The following is a 14,117-nucleotide window of genomic DNA, read 5'->3' as shown; positions in this document are numbered from 1 at the left end:
GTATTTCATATTTATTTATTCAGTCTTTATTCGGTCTCTCCCTGACGTGTTCCCCCAACTGTAAAGAATTGCAATACTAATGCCCTTTAAAGGGCTCACAGCAGGTTGTAATTGAAGTAATTCCAGTAATGAAATAAAAGCCTGACATTCAAAGCCATAAAGTTCATTCAAATGTGTTTCTATTTACCATATAAAAGACAGACACTACTATTATAAGTTTGAAAGATCCTGCATCAATGACTTACTTTTGGATCCTGGCCTCATATGTAGTCTTCTGTTTTCTCAGCTCGTCTTTCAGTCCCTCTACCAGGCTGCTCAGTGTTAGTTTTTCCCCATCTCCATCTTCGGACATGATAATGGACGGCACCCCGGCTGCCGTGGCCACGTTTCCATTTTCACTGCAGGCTGCGCTGCTGCTGCACAGCTCCATGGCCTCGCAACTGTCCTGCTCGGAGCTCGCGTCTGTCGTCATCCCTCCGTCCCTTTCCTTGTTAATCTCTCTGTGGCTTTCTCCACCTTCCACCCCACCTCCACAGTTCTGGTGCACCGGGGGCTCGCTTGCAGAGTCTGGGACAGATATTTCACAGGAGGACGTGGACCACGGTGTGCTGGATACACTTGGAACGCTCCCCATGCTAGAGGAGGAGGTCACGTTGTCATACGTGGACAGCCTCTGGGAGGAGCCGGTGGAGTCACGGTCACGGGTGGACCGTTCACCTGAAGATGTGCGCCGGTGTCCCCTCAAGGAGGACAAACCGTTCATAAGCCAGTTGCCACTGCTTCCACCTCCTCCACCACCAGACGACAGACTGGTTGTATCTGCTGCGGAGCCACTGCTGCTGGTTTGCTTAGCTTGCGGCTGGGAACGAGGCGCTGAGGAGCTTTTGAAGGAATATTTCCAGGAAGGCATGGTCTTGGCTTGTTTACTCGGACTGATTACCGTCTCACTCTTTCCCGATGAAGACCCAAGTTTTGGTCCAGGGTTTGGGTTAGGGGTCTGAGTGGGACTGACAGCTGCGCACAGCTTGGCATCCAGGGATGAGGCACTGCTGTGCAGATCTTGGTCTGGGTTGGAGACGGGGCAACTCTGAAGGTCCTCTTCAGAGATCCAGGCTCCCAGGCTGCGGTGTTGGAGATGATGCCCTTGGATGGGGATCTCAGTTTGGGGTAGAGCTGGCCCCTCCTGTTCCCTCCCTGAGTACAAACGGTTGTGTTCCCTGATCAGGACTGTCATCAGGTGCTGGACAAGAGAAGTTCCTAGACAATACAAATCACATTCAGCCGGTGTCGGTATAACTTTTTTTAGTTTTATTCTAAACTATCATTTTTAATAAATAAATTACAGAAAAACAGAACCTTATTTGATTGTCATTGTTTTGTCTGTACCTTCCATGATTGTGACTGGGTCCTCCATCTTCGGTCTAAGGATGTTAGGTCCAAATACTGTGGCAAGGTTCTGGACACTCATCTTGTTCTCATTACAGTGGGACTGGACCTCATCAAGGAATCTAAGGAGAGATATAGTGAAAAACTAGAGTAAAAAACATATTAGGCTACAAAAGCTAAGTTCTCAACCTAACAGACGACGTCACTCACTTGCATATGTACTTGAGGAGGTTGTAGTTCGGTAGAGGTAGAGTGCTAACTTGCTTTCCAAGCTCCTGGACTCCCTGATATGAGACAAATCATCCTTATTCTACTCACAGTAACACTCAAAGTCCACACACCAAAGGTAAACAGCACATACCTCCTCCTCATCTTTGGCCAAAAGCTGCGCACAGGTTAGAAAGTCTTCATATTTGGAGAAGGGGATAACTGGTTCGGGCAGCTCTCGCAGGTACAACTTCAGCAAGGATGCCACTGTGTGGACGTCTGTGTTACTGCAAGCGAGTCAGAAAGAAAGATGATTCAGTAGAATTCAAATCAGTGATGATCATAAAAGTCTTTGGCAAAGTGAATTTTCCCATTTCACCCTCTCGCCCACCTGTCAAACAGGGGCTTGTCCCCACAGTCGAAGGCCTCCTGCAGCTCCCTGACCAGGTTGGCCTGTCCTGGCATTCGAAAGAGACCTTCCTCATCCAGACCCCTCTCTCTGATAAAGTCCACACACTGCTCAACCAGCAGGGGTGCAAGGCGGGGGCCAAACTTCTTCTCGTACTGCACTGTGTCCTCTAGACGCTGGCCAAATATCCCTGTTGACAGATGGAAGAAACATAACATGTCAGGGCTTTGCTGGCTTTCTGAAGGCACGAGGCCGTAGTTGGTTTTTATATTGTGGAGCAAGTGAAGAAAATATGTACATTTATTCTGTGTGAAAATTGAATCTGACAGCATGTTTCTGGAACAGCATCTTTGTGGTTATTTGTAGCCTTCATATGATCACAAAGATAATTAATAAATAAATAAAAAGTGACACCTAACATGAACAGAGCAAAAAAAGTGCCCAGAATAAATATGCAATTTTATGCTAACTTAAATATCTAAACATGCTTAATTGTATACATCCTAATAACCGCGGGTTATTACCTGTTGTTTGGCTGCAGCAGTCACAGCTGGATGTTAGCTTGCAGTAATGGTAGTAATTGAAAGAACAGGAGCTGCACAGTTGCAGAAAGCGTTTGTCATACCTCCCCAGCCCACATTTCACCATGTTCATCCATTCCTGTTCAGGCATTTGACTCTTGTAGCTGGTAATTAATTTTTCATTTATCCCACAGACTTCAGCAGAAACAAGCCAAGTTGAGGAAAATGACAGAGAAGCTTGGAAAGAGCAGCTGAGGAAGCAGAGACATGCTGCATGGGATCTGCTGTGACTGCAGTGCTGCTGTTAAGGAAGGGTCTATGATTTGGCACAGATCTATTCTGGACACAGAGGCAGCAGACTGACACATTTTGCCTGTGAACTGGAGAGGGAGGCTGGAAATACCACCCAGCCCGTCAGGGGATTCACTCTGAACAGAGGTGTCAGTGTATTGACTTTCACTATGCATTTAGTATGAATGTTGAGGGGAAAGTTAAAATTCTAGGGATATAAGCTAATGATAAGCTAAGCTAATGCGCAAAAATATATTATTATATATTCATTCTATTGTTTCTTTTTCACAAATTTTTTTTCTATCTCGTTTTAAAGCTTTTTAAAGGTGCCTTAGTTTTTTTTCCTTTCGAAAACCTACACAAAAGCTAGCATTTTTTGCCATCTTTTCAATGGTCGAAAATCTAGAAAGAAACATGCTAGCTTTTTGTCCTAGCAGCACAAAAAGATAGCATTTAACAAAAGTTAACAAAACCTGGACAAAAATGCTGTTAGAATTTTATCAGTTGCTAGCACAAAGTGCTAGCATTTTTAAAAACCTAGCATAGACAAAAAACTAGCACATATTTAATACCAGATTAAAATGAATTACTATTTTTCCAATCTTTTGCAGGTGTTAAAAAAGTTCAGATAGTGAGAAATGCTGTCATCGTCCAAAACGATAAACATTAGTGTGACTGGAAAGATGACCCAGGACTCTTTACTTTTATTTCTTCATGCACCAAGTATAAAACCTATCCATCTATTTTCTTCTGTTATCCAAATTGAGGGGGTGCTAATTGAGGCTTATGCTAGCTATTTATAAACGTCTATTATTTGTGTTACTTGTGTGGACATTTAAGCTAGTCATGCTTGTCATAGGCTTTTATTGGTCAGCCAGGTCTTCATTTATACATTCCCTTATTTTCCATCAGCCAAGCTTACAGAACTTCTTTTTTTATGTGTTTTTATTTGCTAAAATTGAATAAGGGAATAAACAAAGATAAATGACTCATTTTCATAAAGAATAGGTCTGCTAGTTGCCAGCAGCTCTTAAACATGCTTTACTAAAGACAAGAATTAAAATTAGATTAATGATATCATACAGTATATTATTTATGTGTTATTCTACATTTGTCCCCCTGTTAATATAGAGCTGCTTTGTAACCCAACACCTTCCTGCTCAGCTGCTCCTTATGCCCCACATCATAATCAGACAGGCCTGGTTATATTTCTGGCCTTATGTCGCGTTACACTAGTTAGACATCCCGAGCAGACAGGGTGAGAATTACCTGCAGGCTAAAGAAATGAGACAGAGTTGGGGTTGGAGAGCATGTTACCTAAACATTAAAGACAGAGCAGAGATGTGGACTGCAGTCTTTTCTATTCCAGCAGCAAGAGCCAGTTTCAAATATTTTGGGCGATGTATTGAGCTTATAAGGCAGAGAGGAAATCTCCTGCACTGGAAGGCACGCCTTGAATTATTGCTGGCACAGGAATATGAATAATATATCTTGCTTTCTTTTACACAAAGATGATGAACAAAAGCAGTGTTAGCTTGGCTTTTATGTTTGTATATTTTCCTCAGAGAAATATGGATTTTTAGCTGCTACTGATTGGTGGCCTAATATGTTTTTTTGTGTTTCAGTTCAAAGGTTTGGCTTTACCTCCTCCAAATGGTGCCCAGATGACCCGCCGTATGGCCTTGACCCAGTCGTCCATATCGCTCTGGGAGTTTGCCATGAGCAGGAAGGATTCATGGCTGATGGGTGCCCGATCCTTCTCTCCTGTTCCGCCTGCAGGGACGCACAAGGAAAGGAAAAAGAAGCGTACAAGTGAGTACAACAGAGATGAAATAGGGCTTTGTCGTGGAATCAAACTTGTGGTCTGCAGTGTGATGCTACTAGATGGGTTTTATTTTTGGTTATTTGTTTGTTTTTTTGTCTTTATAGGAAACTGCCTCATAAATTAACCTTGAAATAAATGTCAAACTGCTCAGGACTTTCTCTGAAGTATCCTAGCAGTTGAATAATAATATGATCCTGCATGATAATAATTTGTTGAGAAGACGAACTCTAACAGAAAAAACATTTAAAACAAACCATTACTGTTAAGAATTAACAAGTAAGTATTTCAGATATCATAAACATGTAACATGATAAATAATAAACCAAAAACCTCACAGATCTGATAAAGGGGAAATGATTATTTGGATTACGTTGGAAGCAGCAGATTGCGCAGAGAGCATTGTTTACTAGTTACACATAAGTGAATTTGATCTTCTTTACCTTAAGGTGAAGAGGTTTTGAACTCTTATTAGGTCTCTATGTTATGCATGTTTGATACCAAAATAATACATTTAAACTGAAAACATACGTTTGCACTGGACTTGAGTGGGCTAAATGCTGGGGTAAATGTTTTGGTTTGGTAAGGTGGATTCAGTTCAATTCAATTTTCAGTTCAGTTTTATTTATACAGCTCCAAATCACAACAACAGTCGCCTCAAGGCGCTTTATATTGTAAGGTAGACCCTACAATAACACATACAGGGAACAACCCTGTAAAAAACTTTGGCGACAGTGGGAAGGAAAAACTCCCTTTTAACAGGAAGAAACCTCCGGCAGAACCAGGCTCAGGGAGGGGCGGGGCCATCTGCTGCGACCGGTTGGGGATAGAGAAGGAAGACGGGATAAAAGACATGCTGTGGACGAGAGCCAGAGATTGATAACAAGTGTGATTCAGTGTAGAGAGGTCTATTAACACATAGTGGGTGATAAATGTAACTGAGGAAGAAATACTCATAGGATGCATCATGGGAATCCCCCAGCAGTCTACACCTATTGCAGCATAACTAAGGTAGGATTCAGGGTCACCTGATCCAGCACGAACAATAAGCTTTAGCAAAAAAGGAAAGTTTCAAGCCTAATCTTAAAAGTAGAGATACAGTTTCTTGTTTCTTGTTCTAGAACTGTATTCAAAGCCTACTTGGGAGCTGAGGATTTATATTGGCTAGTGTATTGCAGATCCTTGACATAGTGCTTTTGAGACTAGCGTCTTTGGCTAAAAGAGTATCTATCGATGTTGCTTGGGGTATCTCAGAGGCAGAATGGTAATGGTTTTGTGAATAACAGTACAAATGAAAGGTAATTCCTCTGCTAGTCGAGTGAATGTCCTAAACATCCCAAAGGTGCTTTTGGACTAAGAGCTGGATATTTACATTATTTTTTTTATTTTTTTTATTTTTTTTTTCATTTTTAAGGGCTTTTTAAAATCCCATTATCTAGAAAAGGTATATAGTTATAAGTTTTGGTACGGTGACTCTGTGAATATGGCCTCATGATGTAACAACACAGAACGAGAGCTGATTTGAAGGCCTGGAGAAACCACAATTTTGCTGGTAGGGTATTGATATCTAAATGTATAGTTTATTCATCAAACTGAACATTTTACAGACAAAGACACCTGAAGATACCCCCCCTCACACACACACACACACATCCAACTTCTAAACAATTAAAAAAATAAATAACATAATGACATTTTGAAATAACCCCTCAAAAATGATGCAAACCTCTAAAAGCACCCCTCCCTCAATCTCTTGAAAACTCCTTTTTTAATTGAAATTGAAGGTCTTAATTTAGGCTCAAATATCAACATTTTTTAAAGGTTTAAAAAATTCTTTAAAGATGAACAAGGTAGCAGATTTTCTTTTCCCTCCCTAGATGAGACATTTAGATGGAACATTAGTGAATTCAAAGTGAAAATTATCTTATTTTATCAAAGATATTTTATAATATTTCTGACAGCAGCAAATGTCAATTTTTTAATTTTGTGTATTAAACTTGTTTCGTTTGGATAAACCAGGTTGAAAAATCACTGTGCTTTAGAAATGTAGGTTTCTTACCACTAGATGGCAGAGCTGTCCTATTGGGTGCTTGTACTTTTGCACTGTGACCCACACTGTGGTCCAGAGAAGAAGTGAGGGATGTAAAACATTAGCAAAGCTCATAGCTGCCTGAAAACATGTGGGGAAGAATAATCACATCACACTGTAAACTCGGTGTGAGTCACAGTGAGCGATGTCAGGTTGATATAAGAATACCAGACATCTTATTTTTGTTTTTCAAATGTGTGAAATGTGATCTGGTGTGATCTTCAGCAGCACTTGGGCATTAGGGTTAGATGTGGGTGATTGGCTGTGGGTGCACAGTCACAGTCACTGTTGTTACAGTCATTTAGTTGTGAGAAGGGAAACCAAATATAAACAGTGGTGCTATAAAGCTAAGTGCCATTGTCACCCAGCTTTTCAAACTCACACTACCATGATCAACAATACACAGCGGCGTGTCATCACAAATGCTCCACTGTCTGGGAATACTGTGAGGAAATAGACTCACTGTCAAGCTTGCTTGTATTAATGAGCAATATATGTAGTGTGATAGTAGCATGAGTCCTAAATAAGTCCACAGGAGAAGAGGGGTGATAAAAATGTAGAGAAGAGGTTTGGACGTTAAAGTGCTGCGACACATCCAACACCTCCTTTACAGTACAACACATGCACACACAGAGCCACTTAAATGGGAACATCCAAGCCTGGATTCACCAGCAACACAAAGATCCTATTTGGAGCCAGTTAAGATAACGTTTACTGCAGGGTTTACACAGACAGTCGTCTGACTGGGTTTTCCTCTTCAGCTCCCTGCAATGAATTTGATTTTGGTTGCTCCACACAGGCATCAGACAGAAGTTGACATTTGAGCCTGCAAAGAGGTTAAACGTTTGCAGAGCACATGCGTAAAGCTGCAGTGTTAGGAGTGCCTGCGTATATTCCATTGAAGATACACCCTGGAGAAATCCTGCTTCACTATTTAAATGTCACAAAGCTCATAGACACTGTGGAATAAAAGATAAGGAGTGGAAAGGATGAGTGGAGGAGGACAGGAGTATAAACAAGAGCTCTCCTAGCTGAAGTCACTGTTTGAACTTAGTAAACTGTCACAATAGGTTGAGATACCGGCTCTCAGTTGAGGTAGTGCATTACTTTCTGATCCTAAGTATATTTATGTCACTTATATTTTTATCCTGTAGACTGGTTGTCTGTTTTCTTATTAAACAAAATTGAAATTATTTTGCTGGCATCCCCATCTATGAATTTGCTTAAAAAATGTATCAATTACCTATCATGTAAAAATCATTTGAAATGTAATTAATTGACAGGAAAAGTAATACTCTTATTATTTGTTACAGCAAACAAGCAAAACACGTTTCAGTATGTTTGCATTAAAGGTTTTCAAATAATAAGAAATACAAGTAATATACTTGTGTCATCATCTGATTCAGCCGCAACACACCTGCAAAATATAAACAGTAAAGCTTATAAATCTGGATACTGCTCCTCAGTAAGCTTCCAGAAACTGGACAATCAGAAGAATGAGGGGGAAGAGGGAGGGGTTAAAGAGCATGAGCAGCTTGTTTCAGATAGTGGATGAACTAAGGAACTGCATAAAGGGTTGGTGTAAGATAAGCAGGTCAAGTTTTTGTTTTTTTAAAGGAAAATCATATAAAGTTACTCTGTTAGTTAGTTACTCTAGTTACTCTGAAGTTACTCTACTCCCAGAATGGACATATGGAGCTGTGTGCATGGGGTCTTTCCGGGTACTCCAGCTTCCTCCCAAAGACATGCACTTAGTGGGGTTAGGTTAATTGGTAACTCTCAATTGCCCTTTTTGTGTCTATGTTTCAGCCCTGTGACAGACTGGCGACCTGTCCCAGGTGTACCCTGCTTCTCGCCCTGGGATAGACTCCACCCCCACCCCCCAACCCTCAATAGGATAAGAGAATGGATGGATGTAAAAGTTCTAAATTTATTTAAATCTCACTGCGTAAATTTTATCATTTTATCCTCTCCAACCCAGCTAGAATTCTGGCTCCCATTAAAATCAATCAGTCAATCAGTCAATTACAGATACTCCTGATCTCGACTTGTTGTGTGTACAAAGCACGCCTGTGGAACTGAATCAGTTTCTTTCTTTCCATCCTCTCCATCATCATGGTCACGACCAAAGAGCTGTCAAAGAACATTAATACTGTAGACCTGAGAGGACTGTATATGGGGGCTGGTGAAAACCTCTCCACATCTAAACAGAAATGTGTACACAGTTGAACACATTTCTGACCACAAATTACAGTTTAGTCCTTTATTAATGATATGACTGATGATTGTATCTGTGAACTGGTGACTTCTGAGCTGCCTATAACATTATGATGTGAAAGAGGAAGAAACTTGGTAAACGAGTGAGCGACCGAGAAAGGGAAACAATAAAAACAATAAAAATAGATTCCTGATACATTGTACCAACTATACAGTGAGTCATGGCTACGAGATCAAATAGTGGTATGACCAAGTGGCAGCCTCTGAAACTTAAAAATGAAGTTCCTGAAAGACTGCACGTCCTCTAGTGGCCACTTGAGGCACCAGAAAGCAAGTAACTCCCAACAGACGCTCCCGTTAGAATGCCTAACTTTTGAGCATTAACAAGCATGTTTACAGCTTGTGGATGGTTTCCTGCTTCATAAGAACTTTACAGGGGGTTGAATTTTTAAAATAACTTTTCCACAAAGCTACCTGGAATTAGCACTCCACTCTTTCTTCCATATAAGCTTCTGGCTCCATGAAATCTGCATGACAGCAACCAAAACACTAACATTAAACCTTCAAAATGTGTAGTCCAAAATGAGTGGCTCAAATGCCCATAGGCTTTCTATCTATAGATATCTATAGTTTGACAATCTATTACAGACTGTAGCAGTGCTAACCACAACCGAAGACACACATACCCTTGTAACCACAATGTAGAACTATTGTAATCTCCAAACACAGCTGTAATTTACCAGTAGCTGTGTGCAAGTGACCTCTCAGTCATGCAAGTAACTGCCAAGAGACATTAATTTGCTCATAAGGGTATAAAACCACTTCACCTAAAACAGAAGGGAAGAAGTTCAGCAAGTCAGTATACTGCAGTGTGAAAATATGAGTGGATTAAACTAGAAGAAAAGTTGTTAGACAGGAATTAGCCAGCTCAATGTTTTTCTGCAAAGTAGTCAGCATTACATTCTCTTTTGTATTCACATATTTTGGAGAAGTAAAAGGCATTTTGCAGCAAAGCTTTTCATATAAGTTGTGCTTGTTAAGGCATAGAAATTTTGAAAAAACACCATCCATTAAAAGTGTTCTTTGTGGGGCAGGAGGACAGAGCGGTCACGTTAAATCTGTGAAAAAAAGCTCCATAAATAAAAGTTCTAAACATGCTGTAAATCTGACAGTCTCAAAGCTTCTCGGGCGCTCCACCTCACTGTCGACTACACTTGTAAAAAATCTCCAGCATCTGTTTCCCGTTACCTTGGAGATGTTGTTTCTTCAGTCTGTCCGGTTTACAGCAGACCGGCCCCATGGCTGAGTGAGCGGCGCGGGCTGGGGCAGGCGCTGCCTCCGGCCTAAAGCTAGAGCTCGAAGGAGTGGCTCCTCCGCCACCACCGAGTCCGTTTGGAAGCAGATCAGTACGCAGGTAGCACCGATGGCCAGAACCTGCCAGCGAGGCATGCTCGATGCCAGCGGAAACTAAACCCCGTCAAATGACCCCAGCCTCTTACTCCTCACTCGTTTATTCTGCCCTGCCATTCACTCCTCTCTTCCTGTCTCTCGCATTCAGCAGTGTGGGCAGCAGGTCCGTTCCCTCAGCCCCCCTGGGGAGAAGCAAATCCCTGAGGAGGAGTGTAACAAGTCTCTCTCTCTCTCTTTCTGAGTGTGCAGTATCTGGGAGATGGGCTGTCCTCCAGTCTTTGTCAAACAAACCCGTACACACACACACACACACACACATACACACACACATATACAAAGAGAAACGGGGCAGTTCCTATCAGGCTCTGTGAGACAGATTCTTCCTTAAATGAGACAGAACAAAAAATATGTTACTGATAAATATCGCTTTTATAAACTATTCTAGAAGTTTCTGAAGCTGGTTACAATTTCAGAAAACTTCAGGAAGATGTGTTATTCTGTCCTCTAAAATGTCTCTTGAGCAGTTTAACCCCACGTGTCGATCTCTTTCCTCTAACCAGCATATATGCGACCATGTATTCTGTTGACAGAAAAGAAGCAAAAAAGAAAACACAAGCATATTTTTCATACCCGCTGCTATAAAATACTGTTAATGTGATGCATCTTACATGCATCTGACTCATTTAAAGTCATAGAGAGAATCAACATGGGACCCAACATGTAGCTGCGTTAATGTTACAAAGGTCAAAGTGTAAAGAGAACTGTGTGCTTCTTTACTTGCAGTCAGAAATTAAGGGTTGCCATATGAGGCAAAATGGCTTTTCAAACACACAAAAATCCTGTGTGTGTGTGTCTGTGTGTGTATTATTCATCCATGGGTGATGTACTGTGTGAGTAACTAGTCCACAGTAATGAATTGGCAGAAGCTATCACATTTGCACAGCTGTAATTGCGTGTGCTCTTGTCCAGGTGGCTTATCATTGCGCCGCACCGCCAGAATAGAGGGCTAATATCCCCGAGCCAGCCGTTATGTTAAAAAAGAATAATTTAAGATATCTACTTATTTGCTTATTTCCCTCATGCCTGCAGGCTTTAAGACAAGCTCAATTCAGACTCAGGCACATGACTGTTGAATCGGCTTTGTTTGGGTGCGCTGCTAGCTTTGTCTCGAGTACACACTGATTTAAAAAAAAAAAAAAGAAACATAATAGAAGCTCAGTTTTAATTGCAGGCATGCAGAAATACTCGTGTTATTTCAGAGAAATGCCAAAAGGAATTTGGTGTTTTTTCTGCTTTCACTCAAGTGACATTTAAGAGAGGGCTGTCTGCAGAGATGCAGGATAAATGCAGGCTGGTTATGACTTTGATGTTTCACATTTGTCAAACACTGAAAACCATTCAGCAGCACTTGCTTGCTTGCATGGGGGTTATTGTGTTGCTAGTATCTGCCTTGTGTCTACCTTTTCCAATACGGTTGGCTACTTAGCACCACAAAAAAAGAATGACCAGTAGATTTACTCTGCGGCCAGACACACACACACACACACACACACAAACGTAGTCTTGCCAAAGCAGAGTCTATCAGTCAATGACATGACCCAGATGAAAAGCCAAGGTCTCTGGGCTCCCTAGAAAGACAAGGCTACTATTACAGCAGACAAAAGAGTGCTGAAAGTGAAGGAAAGCCGGGCGCTGATTTATCAGCACTGATAGAAAAATCCCCACCTTCATTTCTGGTCTGACCTCATATTGAGGGGTTACCAGGGCAGAAGTCCCAAACAGCTGTAGTGCCTGTGGGTTTTACACCAAGTTGCACTGCTGCTCATGACTGCCTGTTGCAAACAGATGTAGTTCAAAATGGTTCACTTTTAAACCTTTACATACAAATGATTCGTTTTGCAGCCAGAAATAAAAGGAGAACCAAATGTGAGGGAACATAGAGATTCATGCAAATCTGTTTGTGTACAAATCATAAAAACTGAAAAACTATGGATACTGACGATAATTTGACCATAAAATATGTTTGATTCAGTTCATCTTTATTACATATTGGGCAATAATACAGCCCCTCACCCCATCCTCTATCTGAAACAAGCTTTTTAACCCTTCCCATTTAACCCTCTGAACTGTAAATCATCATAGGTGTTGATGCTAACCCTACCCATACTCTAACCTCATATTCTGGGGTGATTGTTTTCTTTGTTCCCTGATTTCCAGCTCAACAAAAAATCTGCTTGCCTGGAATTAGAGGTAGGGCTAGCATTAGGGTTTTCTTTGATGATTATACGTTCTATATTTGCAAATCCATTAGAGGGTCTGAGTTATGTAAATTTTGTCATCGGGCGATGAGGGTCCGTGCGGACCACATGCTTCCTTGGTTTTTGTGACCACATAGACTTGTCTGCGGAGAATTTCCGTTACAATGGACAAACTACACACGCTCTCCGGGTGGTGGACTTCAAATGGACTTCAAAGAAATATAACAGAAATGACTACTCTGCAATCAGGTCTCCAGCTGTCTGCGTCCATGTCTGCAGTGGAGGAAAATCAAGGCTTTAGCCTTCTGAAGGTTAAAGGTCCTGATCCTATGCTTTACAGGCCCAACTATCAACGTGGGAACATAAATCCCCCATGAGGCCACCCCACCCCTTTGAATCCAGGTTTCTTCTGATTGGCTGTCCCTCACAAAAAGAACATTTGAACTCCAGGTGGGTGAGGCTGTTGCGCTCACAACCAGATCTGTGTGGCTGATGTGACCATCTTAGACACGTTTTCTTTACTGACATCATACAAAGACATCATGCATTCATATACTCTGACCAAATCTTTGGTCTATTAGCAGCACCACTAAAACACACACACATACACACATATATATATGTATAGGCAATTGCTTAGAATCAGAATACTTTAATAATCTCTAAGGAAATTATGGCAAAATTATGGAAAGAATTTTGAGTGCTCAGAGTGAGTAGGAAAGCTCTATACTAGCCCATTTATAGAGATTTTTACTGAAAATTAGGAAACGCACAAAAAAAATACCCTCAAAAAATTACCTGCCACCTAATTAACTAACAGATTAACATTTTAGGTCTATGTAAACGTATGTAAATGTAAATTTAAAAAAAAAGAAAAAAATCCTATTTATTGTATAACAGAGACTACAACATAGCAACACGGCAGACCACTGTATATGTTATAGTGGCAAATCACTGTTCAGCGAGCTCATTGTTGTATGTTTCAGGAGGGACCGCTCTGTGAAATTGGCTGCACACATGGCCAGACACATTAATGATTGCTTTAGAAATGAGAGGAAGCATCACTTTAACACAAGGTACAGACTCAAATCTCCAAGCCTATTCATTTCATACAAACGGAGCGTGTAAACCTTCATCACACTAAGCCGATTACAGGCTGGAGGAAGAAAGAGCAGGCTAACACGTGCTTCTGCGCTGAGCAGACAACAAATCTAACGTGATGTAAACAGCAGATGGAGTCGTCATAAATTATGGACAGGAGGGAAAACATAACTTATACAGACTGATCCCGATAAGCTTTTATTACAGTTAGAATCCGGCTGGATGTGGACTGTGGATCTTGAGTGACTAACTTCCACACTCAGCATGTACACACCTAACATGAACTGAATTTCTTTGGGGTCTTGTGGTTCCTGTATCCTTCTAAATGATCTTTGTCTCCTCTGACTGACTGACCTCCTCCTCTCCTTTTTCTTTACACTCTTCTCCTGCCTTCTGTAGCTGTGCT

General features: G+C 41.2%; 1 protein-coding gene and 1 long non-coding RNA gene across 6 annotated transcripts in view; one reads left to right on the top strand and one right to left on the bottom strand.

Moving 5' to 3' along the window:
• Nucleotides 1-14,117, bottom strand: part of arhgap22b (Rho GTPase activating protein 22b) — a 36,454-nt gene that overhangs the window by 6,473 nt on the left and 15,864 nt on the right. For 3 of the 5 annotated variants that reach the window (XM_003438547.5, XM_025909602.1, XM_025909603.1), the window contains 6 exons: nt 4,459-4,587; nt 1,985-2,192; nt 1,748-1,880; nt 1,597-1,670; nt 1,387-1,508; nt 246-1,257 (listed from right to left, as the gene is read on the bottom strand). In XM_003438547.5, coding sequence (XP_003438595.2) covers nt 246-1,257; nt 1,387-1,508; nt 1,597-1,670; nt 1,748-1,880; nt 1,985-2,192; nt 4,459-4,587 — 1,678 coding nt within the window. Of the gene's footprint in view, nt 1-245; nt 1,258-1,386; nt 1,509-1,596; nt 1,671-1,747; nt 1,881-1,984; nt 2,193-2,526; nt 2,707-4,458; nt 4,588-10,190; nt 10,790-14,117 lie in introns of those variants that run through there. The other 2 variants (XM_005448078.4, XM_019362794.2) reach the window with 2 other exon arrangements.
• LOC102078455 (uncharacterized) overlaps nt 2,833-14,117 on the top strand; it is a 40,475-nt gene continuing 29,190 nt past the window's right edge. Inside the window, exons 1-2 of the long non-coding RNA XR_265735.4 lie at nt 2,833-2,961; nt 4,440-4,626. This is a non-coding gene — a long non-coding RNA (uncharacterized LOC102078455). The remainder of the gene's footprint in view (nt 2,962-4,439; nt 4,627-14,117) is intronic.

Source organism: Oreochromis niloticus, linkage group LG8, assembly GCF_001858045.2.
Source record: "Oreochromis niloticus isolate F11D_XX linkage group LG8, O_niloticus_UMD_NMBU, whole genome shotgun sequence".
In the NCBI taxonomy this organism is placed as follows: domain Eukaryota; kingdom Metazoa; phylum Chordata; class Actinopteri; order Cichliformes; family Cichlidae; genus Oreochromis; species Oreochromis niloticus.
The sequence above is the reverse complement of the archived record's forward strand: the minus strand, read 5'-3'. Positions and strand labels throughout refer to the sequence as shown.